At 37.6% G+C, this 17,249-nt stretch overlaps 2 protein-coding genes and 1 long non-coding RNA gene across 5 annotated transcripts; 1 reads left to right on the top strand and 2 right to left on the bottom strand.

Annotated features, from left to right (window-relative positions):
- Positions 1–2,588: 2,588 nt before the first annotated feature.
- On the bottom strand, positions 2,589–6,974 carry edf1 (endothelial differentiation-related factor 1). Its single transcript, XM_085414021.1, has 5 exons — positions 6,731–6,974; positions 5,636–5,687; positions 5,333–5,493; positions 3,271–3,364; positions 2,589–3,172 (listed from the first exon to the last, which is right to left on the bottom strand). The coding sequence occupies exons 1-5, from the start codon at positions 6,806–6,808 to the stop codon at positions 3,111–3,113; spliced, it is 447 nt and encodes a 148-aa protein (XP_085270147.1). The 5' UTR covers positions 6,809–6,974; the 3' UTR covers positions 2,589–3,110.
- A 3,842-nt stretch (positions 6,975–10,816) lies between these two features.
- On the bottom strand, positions 10,817–13,891 carry LOC146666168 (uncharacterized). Of its 2 annotated transcripts, none has more exons than XM_085414019.1 (4): positions 13,738–13,891; positions 11,661–11,799; positions 11,458–11,562; positions 10,817–11,163 (listed from the first exon to the last, which is right to left on the bottom strand). In XM_085414019.1, exons 2-4 carry the CDS (start codon positions 11,796–11,798, stop codon positions 10,999–11,001), a joined length of 408 nt encoding a protein of 135 aa, XP_085270145.1. In that variant the 5' UTR covers position 11,799; positions 13,738–13,891; the 3' UTR covers positions 10,817–10,998. The 2 variants fall into 2 exon arrangements, with proteins under 2 accessions (XP_085270145.1, XP_085270146.1); XM_085414020.1 differs by having other exon boundaries at positions 11,661–11,818; positions 13,738–13,878.
- Positions 13,793–15,943, top strand: LOC146666167 (uncharacterized). Of its 2 annotated transcripts, none has more exons than XR_014912747.1 (2): positions 13,793–13,932; positions 14,380–15,943. It is a non-coding gene; the product is annotated as an uncharacterized LOC146666167 (long non-coding RNA). The 2 variants fall into 2 exon arrangements; XR_014912746.1 differs by having other exon boundaries at positions 13,850–13,989.
- Positions 15,944–17,249: the final 1,306 nt, after the last annotated feature.

The raw sequence follows: 17,249 nt of genomic DNA, 5'->3' as shown, positions 1-17,249 counted from the left end.
ACTCCTGTCAGACAAAAGAGAAAAACATTTGCCGCTGTGGAAGACAACAGGTTGGTCATGTGGTGGAATCTCAATTTCAGTTTGGAGCCTCAGGCCAAAACAGACCCCAGACCCCCCTCCTTCCCCAAACACCCCCCAAACTCAATACCTCCCACCTGCTCCCCCCACACAGTGTAGCCTTCTGCTTCACATCACTCCTTCAAAACCACTGGCTGCTGCCTTGTCATAGGTGGAACTATGTTGCTATGGTGTTTTGACCAATGGAATGGCATTTCCAGGAAAGCAGTCAGTCTCTGTCTTCTTCTCCCTTTCAGTAGCTCACCAGTCCACCCACACACACACACACACACACACACACACACACACACACACACACACACACACACACACACACACACACACACACACACACACACTGAAGCAGCCTGTTGAGCAAGAATCTAAATAACCCCCTGGTAACAACAGCAAAGCCCCTTCTTTGTTTGTGCAGTGAACACCGGTCAAGAGGTTGCATTCTTTATTTAAGAGAAAAAAGGAATGCCAGCAAACTGTCTTTAGCAGAAGACATAAGAGAGTACAAAGCGGCTCAGCTCAGCTAAAATATGATTAAGGTAAAGATCTAGCTATAGTGAGGGGGAAACGATATGAGTATTTAATTGACTTTAAAAAAAACAAAACGCTAATTTACCAGTTATTGCTCATTTAACTCTAGAATGATTGTTTTGTTGGGGCCTTGACTAAAAGCTAAAACTAAAATCTGGTTATGCACTTTATTATCTCCTTCTGGTCTTTATACCTTAAGAAAGACAGAAAACCCATTCATAATGTTATATATCAGAGTGCTTACTGTATGAAGCTGCCCATTAAAAAAAATGCTCTTTTAACACTGAGGAGGATTGTTACATGCAGCTCAGTGGAAATGTGGGGCACATCTAGCATGGCCTTAGTTCCATTTCCCTATAGCCAAGAATCAGCCTCAGGTCAACAGGCCCACAGGGCTTTTTCACAGGACACATCTGACATACCACAAAGAAAGAAAAATAATAAAAGTTATATATATTATTAACATGTGTCATTTACTACAACTTTAATTGACCAGAATTGTTAATATTAACATTATGAGTGAAAATACTTGCTATGACAAAGGCCCATTCAGTATCTAATAAGTAGTAGTAATTCTAATCTCTGTACTATTCTAGGGTCTTTAACTTGAAATAGTCAGCACCTTTAGGTGACGGCTGTGGTGTTTTGGCGCTATATAAATAAAGCTGAATTAAATAGTGACAGTCACTGACATGGCATTGGTCTTTAATTAATCACAATGATATCAGCAACTCTTCATGTCACCCAGCTTTCCCATATATCCCAAACGAGTGATGCACACAGCTGCAGCTTCCTTCAGGTGTTTCCTGCGGAGCAGTTGAAGGACTTGCAGCCTGCTGCTGGAGCTAAATAGGAAGTCAGAGTAATTTTCGTCCTTCCCCACTTTAAGTTCTCACACTGACGAGCTCCTCAGTCCTTCACCCTTGAACGTGTTTTGTCCCACTTGCACTTCCTCTTCCATTATGTCCTTGCTGCTCTGCAACAATTCTATGAATCATTAATAAGAACATAAGGCAGCCTTTATGGCAATAAAGAATATTCCCTAAATCAGTAAGTCATTGTGAAAAGGGGGGCACTATGAAGAAATGCAAATTGCTGCTTCATCAAGGTCAATCTTTGGAAGTTAGAAGGTGCCGTCTCAATTTTAGGATGTGTTTAAATTTGGCTTTTTAAGACAAAAAAAACAAACAAACAAAAACAAATTTCTCTGAAAAGGTGCTTGAAACGTTTTACAGTTATGCACCTGGACTTTATCAGCAGTAGTAAACACTGAAACACAGAGGCATGTCTCCCCCCCCCATTGATCCTGCATACACTTGTTTCTTGTGTAACTTGCTTTTACAGACTTCAAAATGCAAAAATCTATGAATTTTTTTGCAGTATTCTGACATCTAGTGGCTGAATTCTGTCATTACTTTTGTATTCAATGCTATAGTATTTTCTAACAAAATAATTTAGGCAGCCTTTTAACCTCCTGAGATCCGAGTAAAACTAAAGTATCTTTCAGTTTAACTTTGTCTACTACAGAGGAAATATAGTTTGGGCTTCATCTCTGGAGGATGTGTTTGAAGAATACAAAAACTAGCTCTAGAGCAAACACCAACTCTTGTGACAGAGGTATAGCATGACGAAGAAACAACACTCCAAGGATCCTGAATGGAAATCTTTGGCAGATGCCCATTACAAAGGCGCCAGACAATCAAAGAAATCAAAGATTTGGCTGGTGATTCCTTACATGTTTTTTGTGTCTTCATGCCCACTGAACCTAAAGTTTAACTTGGAAATTATGTGTACAAAACTTTCCAAATAAGCGCCCTGGGACATTTCAAAGATAGCTGCCAAAATTTACCTGAAGTAGTTACTGAAGTGTTACTGGGATAAACGTAGTTTTTAAAAGTCTATATATTATCTGTATCTATATACATCTCACTGGTTTTGTTAAGACATTCTGTGCCACACTAGCTTTAAAGTCACACAAAGAATAATTCATGAACTGCCAAACTTTATTTATAGATCAAAACAACGCACAGCATTAAAACATTTCAACACTGTAATGACATCCACCCACTGTCTGAAGAGAGTGAAAAGATGCAATCAAGCACTTCTGGTTTATCATCATGCTCAGAATTAACATTAGTCTGAAGATGAAAAATAATTCACCTTTTTTTTTAAAAAAGAAAAGAAAAATTTGACTTTTATTGTGTCAAAGCCCAAGCAGACGTAGGTGAAAGAACGTCACTGAACATTTTTTGTGATGCTTTAAAGAGCATTCAATCATTCATTTTTTGTGGTGTTTCAGAGTGTTTCAGATGACTTGTTAGTATGTAGCCTGCATTGCAGTGAAGCACCAGGTCCTATGACAGGACACGGTGGGATCAGCCCAGAAAGAGGATCGGATGGGAGGGGAAAGGAAAGTTTTTAAGGGTTCTAAGAGGTGGGAGGGGGATTCAGGATTCAGTTACAGATAACAGGAGGGGTTGGGGAGGGCTGATTTCGAGGCTTTGTGTTCATTTCTTTTTGGTTTTTGGCTCCAGGGGTTGGCCAATATCCTTCCCACGTAGCTTCAGTCCTGTTCATGGTCAAAGGTAAAAACATGTGGGTCATACAGCCGAGAAAATAACATAATTCAACATTTTGTTTTGGAAAAATTTAAAGTAACACACTTACCGATTGCTCTTTCTATTTTCCCCATGACCTGGTTGTTGGGAATGGCTCTCCCGCACTCATAGTCAGCAATGATTTGAGGCTTCTCATTAATTTTCTGAGGAAAAAGTGTGGAATAGATCATTTAGAACTTGTGGGTAGCACATTTCACATAACTGCAGGGTGATAATAAACACTCATTGTAAGGTTTGCACTGGAAAATTACTTTGCTAGCAAATACTTTAAAAAAAAAAAAAAAAAAAAACACAGCTAAAGTACAGTCATGGCTAAAATTTTAATTTTTTCAACAACTTTCCTTTCCTTTTTTAAGTTTCTATGATTACAGTGAGGAAAAAAAAAACTCACCATAGATTCTCAACTTGGCTAAGCTATCATGTTTGCCTTGTAGAAAAGTGCATGATCATGCACACATCACCCCCAAGTTGCTCTGGGATTGCTTGAAGAAGTTGATAACACTCTTAACATGGTCAATCCTTTAAAAAGCAAATGGAACCAAGCAGAAGACTACAAACTTTACTCGACTTTGAGTCCTGATAAGATGGGAACGGAGAGCTATCAGTCAGGATTTGGCCTTGAAGCACACCTCTTTGCATAAATTATTTTATTTATTATTTGACAATAAAACTCTGAAACTTCTGAAAGGCCTAGAGCTGAGCGATAGAACGATATGCATTGCGAAAAAACTTTTTCTCTATAGAAAAATTTAACTAATGCGATAGGCCTCATCTCTCTTGCTCTCTCAAAAAAAACCAAAAAACCAAAAGAACAGCCAATCCAAATTAAGTAGCGCAGAGCCGAACCAATCACAGCCGCAGCGTCACGTCACGTGACTTGTTACACACAGCACAAGTGCCAAGCCGTACATGTGTATTTGTTTGAGAAGCAGCCAGCCGCCGTGCCACCCGGGTAACGGAGGAAATGAGTGTGCCGACTAGAAAAATCAACCGAGAGCGTGACCGAAGGTTACCGAAGAGAAAACAGATGATGGTTCCAATGCCGGAGAGATTGTCGAAAGGAAAGGCCAGAGAAGTTTCGGCTATTTCAAGTCTGACAAAAAACAGAGTAGCGCGCACTGTAAATTGTGCCGAAAGCAAGTCTGGAAATACAATAAACCTTTTTTATCACCTGAAGCAGTGCCACCCACTAGAGCATGCTCAATCTCTAACTGAAAGCGCTAATTCGTCATTTGTCCGACTAACGTTTTTTGTTTTTTTTTTATAGATAAAGTTGCACCTTGGATGTGCACCTAGGATTTGAAGAATGTTCTGTTAGCATCTTTATTTTAAAACTGTTTGAAAAGCTAAGCTATACAACAAGGAGAGATTGAGAATTTCCTTTTAGTTCTCAGTTTATTTCATATTGACAAAAGTTAGTCAGTTTTGTCTGTTCTTCTGTAAAACAAACTAGATTTATTTTTAGAATTAATAATTTATTTCTAAGTGGAACTGACAATTTAGTAGTCTGTTTCGTTTGTTCTATTTTGAAACTTAAACGCTTTAGCGGCTGCCTTTTGTGTAGTTTGCAATATTTGCCTTTATTTATCTGAAAAAGTCTCATGTTCCTTAAGTACATCTACCCTGTTGAACTTATTATGGGAAATAAATATTTCAATCAAAACAAGCTGCTGATTATTTCACATTTTACTCGTGAGCAACGGCACATTTAAATCTTACAAATATAGTTATTTGGCTTATATCGTGATATATCGTTATCGCCTGAAATGAAAAAAAAAAAAACATATTGTGATATGAAAAGAATCTTATATCGCCCAGCTCTAGAAAGGCCTGTCATTGTTCTTCACTATACCCCAGAAACATGTCAAACCGCTGAAACTGCTGAAACCTTTGCCCATGACTGTGATCATGTTAAAAACATGGATCATATTGATCTCACAACAACGTTCAAACAATTCGTCACTGACTTGGTTTGGTTTATCTTACTAAGTACTACTTTTTCTTTCGATACGTGTAGACTGCTTTCTGAGATGCTTTATAAAACCAGACATGGCACATTTTCCAGCAGTCTATGCACTGTTTATACAAGCATAATATATTTGTTTACTCACAGTGGCTAGATCTTTCTGGGTCAGGCCTTTTTCCTGTCTGCCTTGTTGAATGACCTTGCCCACCTCCAGAGGAACCCTATCATGGTGCAGCTCCTCTGTCTCCCTGTCCAGTTTGGCTGTATTTTTTGTCACAAGGTGCTGTTTGTTCTGCCCTGCAGCCCCTGCATGACAAGCCGTGGATAAAATCAAAGCATCACTGGGCAATGCGAATAATGCCGGGCATGCAAAGACTGCAGTAATCATAACACAGGTGAGTAAGAGGACTTCATTCTTATAGTGTAAAACCAACTACTGGGAATTTACATTTCTTGGATGTTTGAACTTCCTCCCCACGTCTCTGAGCAGATGTGATTGCCTGGGAAAAAAACAAAACAAAAAAATAGGACAAGTACAGGTCATAACATTGCAGCAGATTGCCCAGCTCTTGATACACACTCTTTAGCCTTATGCCATTTAGTTAATAAGTAACCAATCTGTTTATCAAAGCATATTGACTGAATTTAAGACAGTTCACCTTAGCACACAAACTGAACCTGAATACAAACAATATTTCAGATTTCTCAAGATAGAATAAGCATTCACACACAGAAATGTGACATTTAAGTCCACTCTTTTAAGAAAGGTGTCCTAAGGATTTATAACACTACAACCAACCCATATGAGCCCAAAATGACATCTTGAACCCTCCCCTTTCAATACACGTTTAAAACAGCAACAACAAAATGTCAAAATGGTGTCACAATCAGTTCTTAAACTTCAAAAATTAATTGTTTAGCGAGTCATTTTAATGTTTTTTTGAAGTACCACTTTAAGTTACAGTTAAATTATACTTGTGGCATTTAAAGACGTTCGCTACGTGCCTGCTGATGAGCATTCCCACCATTCGTATAAATAAACACCAAAGTGAGTGTGCCTTTATCCTGACCATCCACTACTGATAATATAGAGGCTACCCCGGCATTAGTGTGATCATTATCCGTGTGAAGTTTGTTTTGTTGAAGGTACCATATGCTACTAGAAACTGTGGCATAAAGAAAAATACACTTCAAGTTAGTGCAGGAAGGTTAGCTAGCTAGCCCTCCTTCGAAGACAGCTAGCACTTGCTTAGTTAAAAACACTCAAACAGACGGTTTAAATGTCTCCAATACGACCGGTCATCTAGAGGCGGTTCATCTTGCTAGCTAACATTAACGGAAACGGGCGTTCATATCTGTTGTTATTGAAGTAAACCAGAAGGATGTGCGATGGTTCTTAGCGCTTCAACTAACGACCACGTGCACAAAGAGCTTTTACCAACACATTACACACGATTAATTCACTCAGTAAGGTAGATATCCGAAAATGTTGTTAGTCAGCAAAAGTACGGAAGCACAAACGAAATACGGCGTTCGCACTAACCTGCTTGGATTTGGCCTGGGCAGCAGTCGGCCCCTTCTTCCTCAAGACAGTTACGGTGTCCCAGTCGCTTTCTGCCATGTTTGTCGGTTGTTCACACAATACCCGTAACGTTGAATATATATATAAAAATAAGTTTAGCTGACAATTTTCCTTCGGGGAAAGGTGTTTCTACTTTAACTAACCAGGCGCACCTTCCAGAATTATCGACCATGCGTTCTGCCAAAACTTTATTTACAACAATGTGGTTAACAATGACATAATGCTGGCCTGTCAGCAGCGACCTCTGCTGGTGATTTCACGGTTAAAGAGCACCTTGCATCAGACACGGACACAAACCCAAGTTTTTTGTTTTTTTTTGGGGGGGGGGGGGGGGGGGGGGTTTCTTCAAAATATTAAACTTTATTAAGAAACAGTATACAGAACATGTATACAATCAGAACAAAATTAACATATGCCAGGGGGTGTAATACAAGGAATTACAAACATTCAAATAATTTGTAATTACTACAAATAGTAATAGTTTTCATAGCCTTTTTGTTAAGTGATCCACTAATCAATTTTATGTAACATAAAACATCATTATAGTAATGTTTAAAATTAGACACAAACCCAAGTTTTGTTTTGTTTTTGTTTTTTTGTTTCAAAATATTAAACTTTATTAAGAAACAGTATACAGAACATGTATACAATCAGAACAAAATTAACATATGCCAGGGGGTGTAATACAAAGAATTACATACATTCAAATAATTTGTAATTACTACAAATAGTAATAGTTTTCATAGCCTTTTTGTTAAGTGATCCACTAATCAATTTTATGTAACATAAAACATCATTATAGTAATGTTTAAAATTAGGTTTTTTGTTACTGTATTTGCATTTGTGAAAATAAAATTTAGCTAAGATAACTAATAAGTTTATTATAAAGTAAACATCTTCTTTTTTTTTGCCTTCGAAAGAAACAAAATACAACATTTTCCCATTTCACAGTAAAGTCATTATAGAGATGTCCAGCAATGAATCTACTGAAGTCTTTCCAAAATGTTCTAGCGTATGAACAGATCCAGAAGAGGTGTTGCACAGTCTCAGGATGGCTTCCACAAAATCCACAGTTCACATTTATGTCCCTTTTGAACTTCGTCATGTAATGATTAGCAGGATAAAATTTATGCAATATTTTAAATGAGACTTCCTTCACTTTATTCGTTACCAGATACTTGTTAGGAATTGTCCATACTCTTTTCCAGTTAATGTCACTGACAAAGGAATTCCAATAAGAGACCACATGTGGGATAGTTAGAGATTCTGTCTGGAACAAAGCACGAATATTCTTATTACTTTTACTGTGGTTTGTTAGACAGATTCTTCCTATGTGTGAATCTAAAGGGTTGGGGAGAGAAACAGATGATATGCAAGGTTGAATACCTTTAAAAAGCATTATAATACCCGTAGGTATTGCATCAAATAATATGGCATATTCTTTGGGTGTGGCTGGAAATTTATAGGTGTTTAAAAATTCTGAGTAGGACATGAGCTGCCCATTAGGATTAAACAGCTGATTCACTAAAACAATCCGTTTGTCAACCCACCTAGAAAAAAATAATAATTTATTTTTATACACTATGTTCCTATTATTCCAAATTGAATACGTATGGGGTGTAAAGTTGTGTTTATATATAAGGGACCAAGCTAATAGAACTTGTTTGTGAAACATCGAGAGCTTTTCTGGAAGCTTATCTATATTATAATCACAACCTAAGATAAAACTTAGACCACCAAACTTAGAGAAAATGTAGTGAGGAATAAAATTCCAAATGGATACCGGATTTTTAAGAAAATGTTTAGCCCAATTAATCTTAAATGTATTGTTTAGAGTAGTAAAATCCAAAACATTGAGACCACCGTGTTCATAGTCATTCATTAATACACTTTTTCAGATTGTAATGTGTCCGGTTTTTCCAAAGGAAGTTGAAGAGCATTCGGTCAATATCCTTACAAGTTTTGCCGTCCACATGCAGAGAAATTGCTGCATAAGTCAGTCGAGACAGACCTTCTGCTTTTGAGAGCAATACCCTTCCTCTTATACTTAAATCTCTCTGCAACCATTGATTTAATTTGGTTTGAGATTTTTTAATAATTGGGGGAAAATTTAGTAAAATTCTGTCTTTTGTATCTTTGCAGATAATCAGACCTAAATATGTTGCTTCATTTTTAACTGTTATATTACAAATACTCTGAACATTACACTCTTTGACAGGTAATAACTGACATTTATTTAAGTTTAGGACCAATCCAGACCCTTTTGAGAAATCCTCTATTACACGTAAAGCAATTGGCACTTGGCTGGCATTTTTAAGAAAAATTGTGGTATCATCTGCCAATTGACTGATGACAATCTCTCTGTCTGCTATGTTTATACCCTTCACAGGGCTATTCGAAATATGAGAGGCAAGAATTTGGGTGCAAAGTAAAAAAAGATAAGGGCTAATCGGGCAACCTTGGCGTACACCTCGATTAAGACTAAAACGAGAAGTGGTGCCATTTTTCATTCTAATAGAACTATTAGCATTGGAATACAGAGTTTTGATAGCTCTGCAGAAGATATCACCAAAACCAAATTTCTGAAGTGTAAGAAATATCAATTCATGCTCAATTGAGTCAAAGGCTTTATAGAAGTCCAGGAGAAGGATAAATGAGTCATCAGATATTAATGCTGAGTAGTCCAGAATATCCAAGACGAGTCTAATATTATTGGAGATGTGTCTGTTTGTCATAAAACCAGACTGTGTCTCGGACACAAACCCAAGTGCCCCTATCCGGTTGTTCAGTGATGACGCGACGAATCCTACTTCCGGGTCTAAAGTAGTCTGCATTTAATATGGCTTTTGTGTTGTTAACATGTTTAATGTTATGTATTTTCTTCTATTTAATCTCAAAAAGCTCCTAAAACAGTCAGTGATCACTGTTGACCTCCCTCGGCTTTTATTACCACTAATCATTTATTTAAGCTCAGTTTTTAAAACCTTAGGATGTAACTACAGCCCAGCCCATGCAGCAGTATATGAATGACTAACCTCGTATTGTGGATGGATTATCTCAGTTGTTCTCCTGGCTGAAGTTTGGTCCTTTTACAGCATCCTGCCATGCGATTACATTTGTTCCTGACCACCGAGAACACTCACGTTAACTTTTATCGAGTGGGAAAAAAAGTTAGCTTGTTTATATTATGCTAACATAGCTGTGTCGCAAGCACGTAGCACATCATTATATACCAGCTAGCCAAACTTCAGTAACCCTACAAACGTCACTGCTATTTAGTTTTCTGTCTTCATTTATGCTGGAAGTGATAACAGAGCTGTACGTTTTAATTTGTTTCCAAAACCCCGCAGTCAGGACATGCTATATTGTATTTGGATAGAAGCTAGCGAGCTAACTTCCTGCTAACTTCTAACTCCGTTAAATGTCATAAATTCCGTTTTCATGGATGCCTGGATGTTAAACTCAATTGTTACACCCGGTAGAGCAGAACGCTGATCATTTTATTAAAGATGAAAGACTTTAGACAGTTTTTCAACTCTCAGTAATGCCATAGTGATTGTTTGATATATGGACCTGCAGCGGAGTTTAGACCCAGACACGGCTAGTGACGTCAGACTGAACAATCGGATATTGTTGTTACGAGATTTGTGTGAAGTCACCACACAAGCCAGTATACCATTATTTCCGGCCCCAAAGCCCGAAAAATAACAAAATAATAATAATAAAACCTAATCAAACATGTGAATCATTGAGAACAAGATTTCCATTAAGAATTAAAGTCAGTGGAAGACAGAATACATGAATGAATAATAAGTAGACAAGTTGTGGTTGTGGAATGATATAGGATGTTTGGGATGGAAGTAGCTGACCCTTAAAGAGGGCAGCCGAAACAAGAGTGAAGTCATCGCACTATTTACAGTTTTTGAAACATAACTTAACAAAGTAACAAATTTCCTACTTTGCAATATATCAAAAATGTTTAGATAGTTTAACTGACTATGTAAAAATGTTCAAGTTGCTAAAAGACAGAGCTGAGAAGAGACAATCTTACAAAATAAAAATCAAAAGCCATGGTTTTATTAACAATACAGGGTGTTCAGTAACATAGTACACACCAGAAGAAAACCACATTAAAGTATTAAATGCATGAAAACTATAGCTATAACAAAATGTGAAGCATTGTCATGTTATTTTGAAACCTCAGCTGACATATGGAGCTGGTTAAACGGTCACCAATTACAGGACATTTCAGAGGCCGCATCGCTGCCACGTCGTGTGCGAATGGGGGACCAGCCACACTCTGACAGAGCATCATCTGCTTGGTGGAGACGACCCCAGCGGTACCCATATTTGGAACTCTGTTTTCCTGCCCATGCACGAGGTTTTGGATTCATCTGGAAAACATACAAAGAATTTTCACGGTTATTTTCCAATTCATGAGTAAGCTACCCTAACAATCATTGCAACTGATCCTAAATCTTTTTGCCATCAGAGTTTTTGGTGTATACTTTCAGGTCTTCCTACCAGTGCCCAAGCGAACCCTAATGACATCATTTTTTAAAAGTGGAAGGGAGTCCTGTCTTCATTGCTGAAGTGACAGTTTTTTGACTGATAATGCTGGAAAATGAGTTATGAGAAAAAGACAGACGTTTTATTACATCCCCTCAGACAACCCATCCCGTTCCCACCTGAATAAAAACAGTGGTGTTCATGTGAAGAGTCTCAACTCGCTCAGACAGGTGATTCAGCCACTCCAAATGGTCACTGATAGACTGGCTTAGATCACTGTTGCTCTGAATTTAAAACAAAACAAAACAAAAAAAGGTTTGTTTATAATACAATTTTATTAAACAATTGTTTATATGATAGATAAGCATTTTAATGAAAGTACCCCAGACAAGTTATCCTTCAGTTCAACAGCACCAAGGCGAACATGCTCCAGTTTGTCAATCTGCTCTTTCAGGCGGTCATCAAGCTCCTGCATCATCATCAGGCCTTCATCGGGCCTGACAGCACTTTTGGCGGTCATCCTGGATCAGAGAAGCAGACCTGTTATGCAAAGATGTTTCAGCTTATAGTACCACCCTATAGGAATGTATTGGCATCAACCAAGAGCATGTTATGCCTAATGTCATTTGGTTTTTTGTGAACATGTAAACAGTTCGATATGTTAGCTGAGGTTTTGCTTTTGATTTTTGATATTTGTTTTAATCTTTTTGAATACACTGTTTTTGTTTGTTTTGTTTACTGGGCAGGTTTTTAACATTTTCTGTATTTCTGGGGTTGAAATCTGAGAAACTGGTGTTTATTAACAAACCACCAGGGGACGACACAGTTCTCATTCCACACAGATTTGCTGCAGAGTGGCCTTCTGTGATGCAAAGGAACACATCTAGCTTCCTGTTGATCTGAATTCACATAAACACATATAATGGTCTCACTGGAAAAGTGGCTGTCAAGAAGACATTTTTAAGGAAGGGAAACAGGGGGGAATTAAAATTAAACAAGAACTGGACTGAAAGTCTGTGGCAAAAAGTCTGACTGAGTGATGAATCCAAATCATCATCAATACATATGAGGCCAGAAAAAAGGTAAGACTGTGGGTGTCTAAAGCCACATTTAAAACACAGTGCAGGCTGTTTCATGATTTGGAGCTCCATTTCAGCCAGTGGTACTGGAAAGCTTGTCGCAATTAACAGAATTATGAACACAGAAAAAAAAAGTCACATCTTAGGAAGCATGCATTGAAAATGGCTTAATTTTTCAGCATGAAAATGATCCCAAGGATCCCTGAATAGATAAAACACACAATCTGATACTATCAGTCATGGATTGGCCTTCATGGAGCCTGGTTTGACATTATTGAATGAAGTAATTCTTTAAGAGGCTTGGAGAATCATTCCCGGAGACTACTTAAAGAAATTACGAGAAAACCTGCCTCAGAGTGTGAAGAATAAAGGTGCTCATACCAATATAGATACCATATATGCCAGCAATATAAAGCACCTTGAGTTGAATTGCAACAATTTCAGCATTGTTGCAATGCACTGATTAAGAGTGACTTCCGATCTTGCGTCTCCTTACAAAAAAAAAAAAAAAAGATGAACCGAGAGCTGGCAGTTCTCAGGTGTGTGGAGCAAACACCTCAGACTGACCTTCTCTATAGTGTTAAGTAACAAAACTCTACCAAGCAGCTTTTTTTTCTCTTTTTTTGCCAGCTCTTTATTTATGGTAGAAGGCTCAAATGAACAACAATGTAGAATTTTCCTTTGTTTTGAACAGGCACAGAAATGTGTTAATTATTCCTTTTCTTTATCTATTCTGAATCAGTTAAGACACACTATACAACAAACAACTAGACCATCTGAATATTAACAGCATAAATAACATTGCGTTGTCTTCAAATGCAAGCTGAATATGTGAGTGCAAATAAACTTAGCAATCAAAATCAGTCGACAGTCATCTATTAATTAAAAATGACAATATAATAATTCGAACATAAATGTTCTATTTTTTATTTTCATAAATCAGTTGAAGAGTTAACTTTATGCGGCAAAGATGGCTGCCGTATGTTCTGTTAAGGAGCGATATGGATTTTTTTTTTTCTTTTTAAGCAACTTTTCCGTGAACTGCTAACGGGGTCTGACGAATATTAAATATTTAAAAAATCCTATTAACGATTATCGTCTGTGTGAGCAGGCAGTAATGAGGAAAAACAGCCAGCTTTTAGCCAAGAGCCATTTTCCCCTGTTTGGATTCTGTTTGTAGTAGAAAATGCTGAAAAAAAAGAAAATTAACTAATTAATTTTTTTTTTTTTAAATCTAAGTTTTCAGATAAATTCAGAGCGAGGCGGTACTTTTTCGCTGTTTATCGTTATCGTCACGAGTGCAGCACAGGAAGAAAAACGTCGAAGAAGATGGTGCAGCTTTCTGTCCTCAGACAGCGAAGAAGAAGAAAGAAAAGTTACCTTAGCTATCTGGATAAGAAACACTCCAAAAGCTTCGTGGAAAGCCGCGCGGTGAGGTATGCAAACTCCCGCTCCGCACCCAGGAAGGAAGGAGAAACTTTCTTCGTCCAGACTCGCCTCCTTTGGGTTTTTTTACGCCGCAAAAATCTCCGGAATCTCTGACCCGAGTGACGTCACCGTGCCTGAACTACACAAGTGCGTTGTTGTCTTGTTACTACGGAAGTTATTAATACATGTGGACGTTTACTAAAGGTAACTTTGTGATTACAGTTAAACAATGTACAGCACAAAAGAAATAAAGCAGCAAAGGCGTTGCTCCCAAGACACAAAAACCTGCATTGTGTGTCCACTGCTGACCGAATAATAGAGTGGGTGTAAAAAAATCTGAAGAGAGTTAGAGTGGGGTTTTTTTTAGAGTGGAGAAAAAAAAGGCAGAAAAATACGTGGAGCTTTTTCAGTTTTCTTTTTGTGCCTCCTCAGTTTTCGTGACCCTTACATTTATTTTGTGGGCCTTGGGGAGTTTACCAGAATTTCTAATCAGAGTGCTTGATGATCATACAAAATATATCAAAAACCATTATTTAGATGCCACAGCCTACCTATGTATTGTTGCTTACTATATCCATCCCTTTATGTCCACAGTTTGCGCTTCTTCGGGACAGCATGCCATGTCACAAAGCTCAGACTACCTCAAACTGCTTTCTTGGACATTGAAATGAATCCACAGTCAATCTCAGTCCATCAGAGGACCTTTGGGATGTGCTGGAACAGGAGTTTCGCATCCTGATGTGCAGTCAACAAATGGAACCAAAATCTCTGGGGAATGTTTCCAGCAACTTGTTGAATTCATGCAAAAAAAAAAAAAAAGTTTAACCTGAGGGAAAAAGGTTGAGTCCAACCCAGTCTTGCCTTTCTGGTGTCTGGTAAGTGTATTTCCTGCATGGATTTCATGGGGTATGTCAAAGTTGATCTTAAGTGGGCCAGACCAAATGAAATTCTCTTTTCTGTCAGCACAAAGAAGTTTAACTACACATTAAATCCTTAAGATATCATTGTATAAGAAAAAACAAGTATAATTTCAACAGTATGTCTCATTTTTTTTCTACATGATAAAGAAATGTTGCTGTAACAAAGAAAGAAATCTGTCAACATGACTCGCAGGGCTTAAACTGTAAGAAATAAATATATAATAAATATTTCTCTAATAAATAAAGTGTCCTAATGAAAAAATGATGGTAGCTTGTTGGCCAGGCTGTCCTATAATACTAAAATAAAGTTTTTGTTTATTCTTTTTTTTCTAAACTGTTGAGCCAAAAGGTTTTCATATTCTCTTAATTTAATGTTCATCTATTACTTCATTTCCTTAGGATAGTATGAATGGCATGGAAGTCTTTATCAGTAGGAAAAGCTGTAAAACCTATAAAAATAAACGGAGAAGCACAAAATCCATGTTCCCCTTCACATCTTTCAGTGGGCCAGATTTGATTAAGAGTGACTTCCAATCTTGGGTCTCCTTACAAAAATGAAAACAATGATGAACTAAGAGCTGGCAGTCCTCAGGTGTGTGGCGCAAACACCTCAGACTGAACTTGTCTATCTTCAGTGTTAAAAACAAACATGGTTAGCAGAGCCTAAAACTTTTAAAAAACTTTTTTTTTTTGAAACTTTCCTTTGAAACTCACATATTTAGTACACAGTTAACCTTAGTGCCCATCAAGGACACCACACATTCAACAAACTGCAAACTATTCATCCCAATAATTGCTGCCATCAGAAGAATCTGAGGTACGAGAGTGCGAGTACAGAAACAACTGTGCATTTAAGAAATCACAACTGCTTTATTTATTTTCTCTCAATAAGCTCTTTTTCTTTAACAAGGGAGAGTAATGACCAAATACCTGAAAGGATAAAGGTCAGAGAGGATAAATAGAATGCTGGATCAGCTGTAGAAAGCACTGGTCCTCTGACAAAAACTGAAATATGCATCTTAAAAGTTAAAAAAAAAACAAAAAACAAACAACCTCAAAATGGGCAACATTGCGGTGCAGGTACAATGATGAGAAGCGCCAAGATCCTTTCAAGAAAGGGGTAAGAGGCCAAAAAAACCAACAACAAAAAATAACCCACACTCCAAGCCCGATAAACCTAACAGGTGAAAGCAGTCCGTTCTGAGAACACAGTGACCTTTTTTTTTTTTTTTTTCAAACATCGAATCCTTTATAGTGCCACAATATCTAAAATGAAATGCAAGTTTAAGCCTCCCTTTGCTCACAAGGCTCAACTGTACAGTTAAGTATGCGTATACACATATAGCAGTGAAACACTGTTGTAAAGATAAACATTTGTAGTGTCATGGAGCATTATAGTAAGCAGTAACAGTTATGGCAGGGGCGTCATGAGTTTCAAATTGAGCGCCCGTTATAAAAACAGAAGACGAACAAAAATAAATGATTCCATCAGCTTCACATTTTCAAACAGAACACTTTTTTTTTGTTTTTTTGTTTGTTTGTTTTAAAGTCCTTCGTAGTCTGCTGGATCTGCTGTGCTCGCACACACAAAAAAAAAGAAAAGAAAAAAGGGTGGATTTGAGTTTAACAAGCAAACACCCCTCGTTATGTGATAATTAGCTTCTAACGGAGGAAAAAAAATTAATTGGACCCTGATTGTGATTATAGTTAGGCTGCATTTATTGCTAGTGCCACCTCAGAAACCAGATTTTGAATTATCAAATAGTGATGAGATTTTTTTTTTTTTCTTTTTTTTCCAATAACTCCCCTCAGTGATTTTGAAATGGGATCTGAACAATATGGAAGTCTTTCAGGAGCCCTAAAGAAAAAGAAAACAAACGCTAATGGATGTTAAAGAAGGAAAAAAGAAAAATCGCTTACATCACATGTTCATTAACACAGTTTGATTTCATTACAGCCCAAAGCAAAGCGATAAGAAAGCAAACATTTCAATCAGCTGTCTGAGAGTCCTTTTACAGCAACTGAATGCCCACCTCTCAGCCCTCCAAAACTTCACAATGAACCCACAAATGTTTTCAGCGTGGTCAATCCAAATCCACACACACACCCCCGCACGCACACAGAGCACACGTCAGCATAATAAATGCCGAGTTCAGGTACAGTCTTTGTGAAATGTTGCTAGCTTCTAGGTAGATGTCCTGCAAGTTTACACACATTCAACACATCACATGCACACGCCATCGATGCCAGTGAACTTCCCATGGAAGCAACATAATTTTGGTAAAACCTCCATCTCTTTTTTTTCTCCTTTCAATTTACATACAGAGTGAGCAACAGAATCTAAAAGCAAAGAACGGTTTAAAGAGAAAAAAATGTTTCTAAGAATCTAAGCAGTTTTTACGCAGTTCATGTGTTGGGTTAAGTAGCCCAAAAAAGACGCATTTCTGAGGTGATCCACTTGACTTCTGCTATGTTTGACATGCATGATGCCCAACAATTGCGTTTTATTTTTTTCCTGGGTTAATGAAATAAGTCTTTTAGCAT

Source organism: Rhamphochromis longiceps, linkage group LG7 (assembly GCF_057381845.1).
Source record: "Rhamphochromis longiceps isolate RC_006_pf linkage group LG7, R_longiceps_female_GT1.1, whole genome shotgun sequence".
Lineage (NCBI taxonomy): Eukaryota > Metazoa > Chordata > Actinopteri > Cichliformes > Cichlidae > Rhamphochromis > Rhamphochromis longiceps.
The sequence above is the reverse complement of the archived record's forward strand: the minus strand, read 5'-3'. Positions and strand labels throughout refer to the sequence as shown.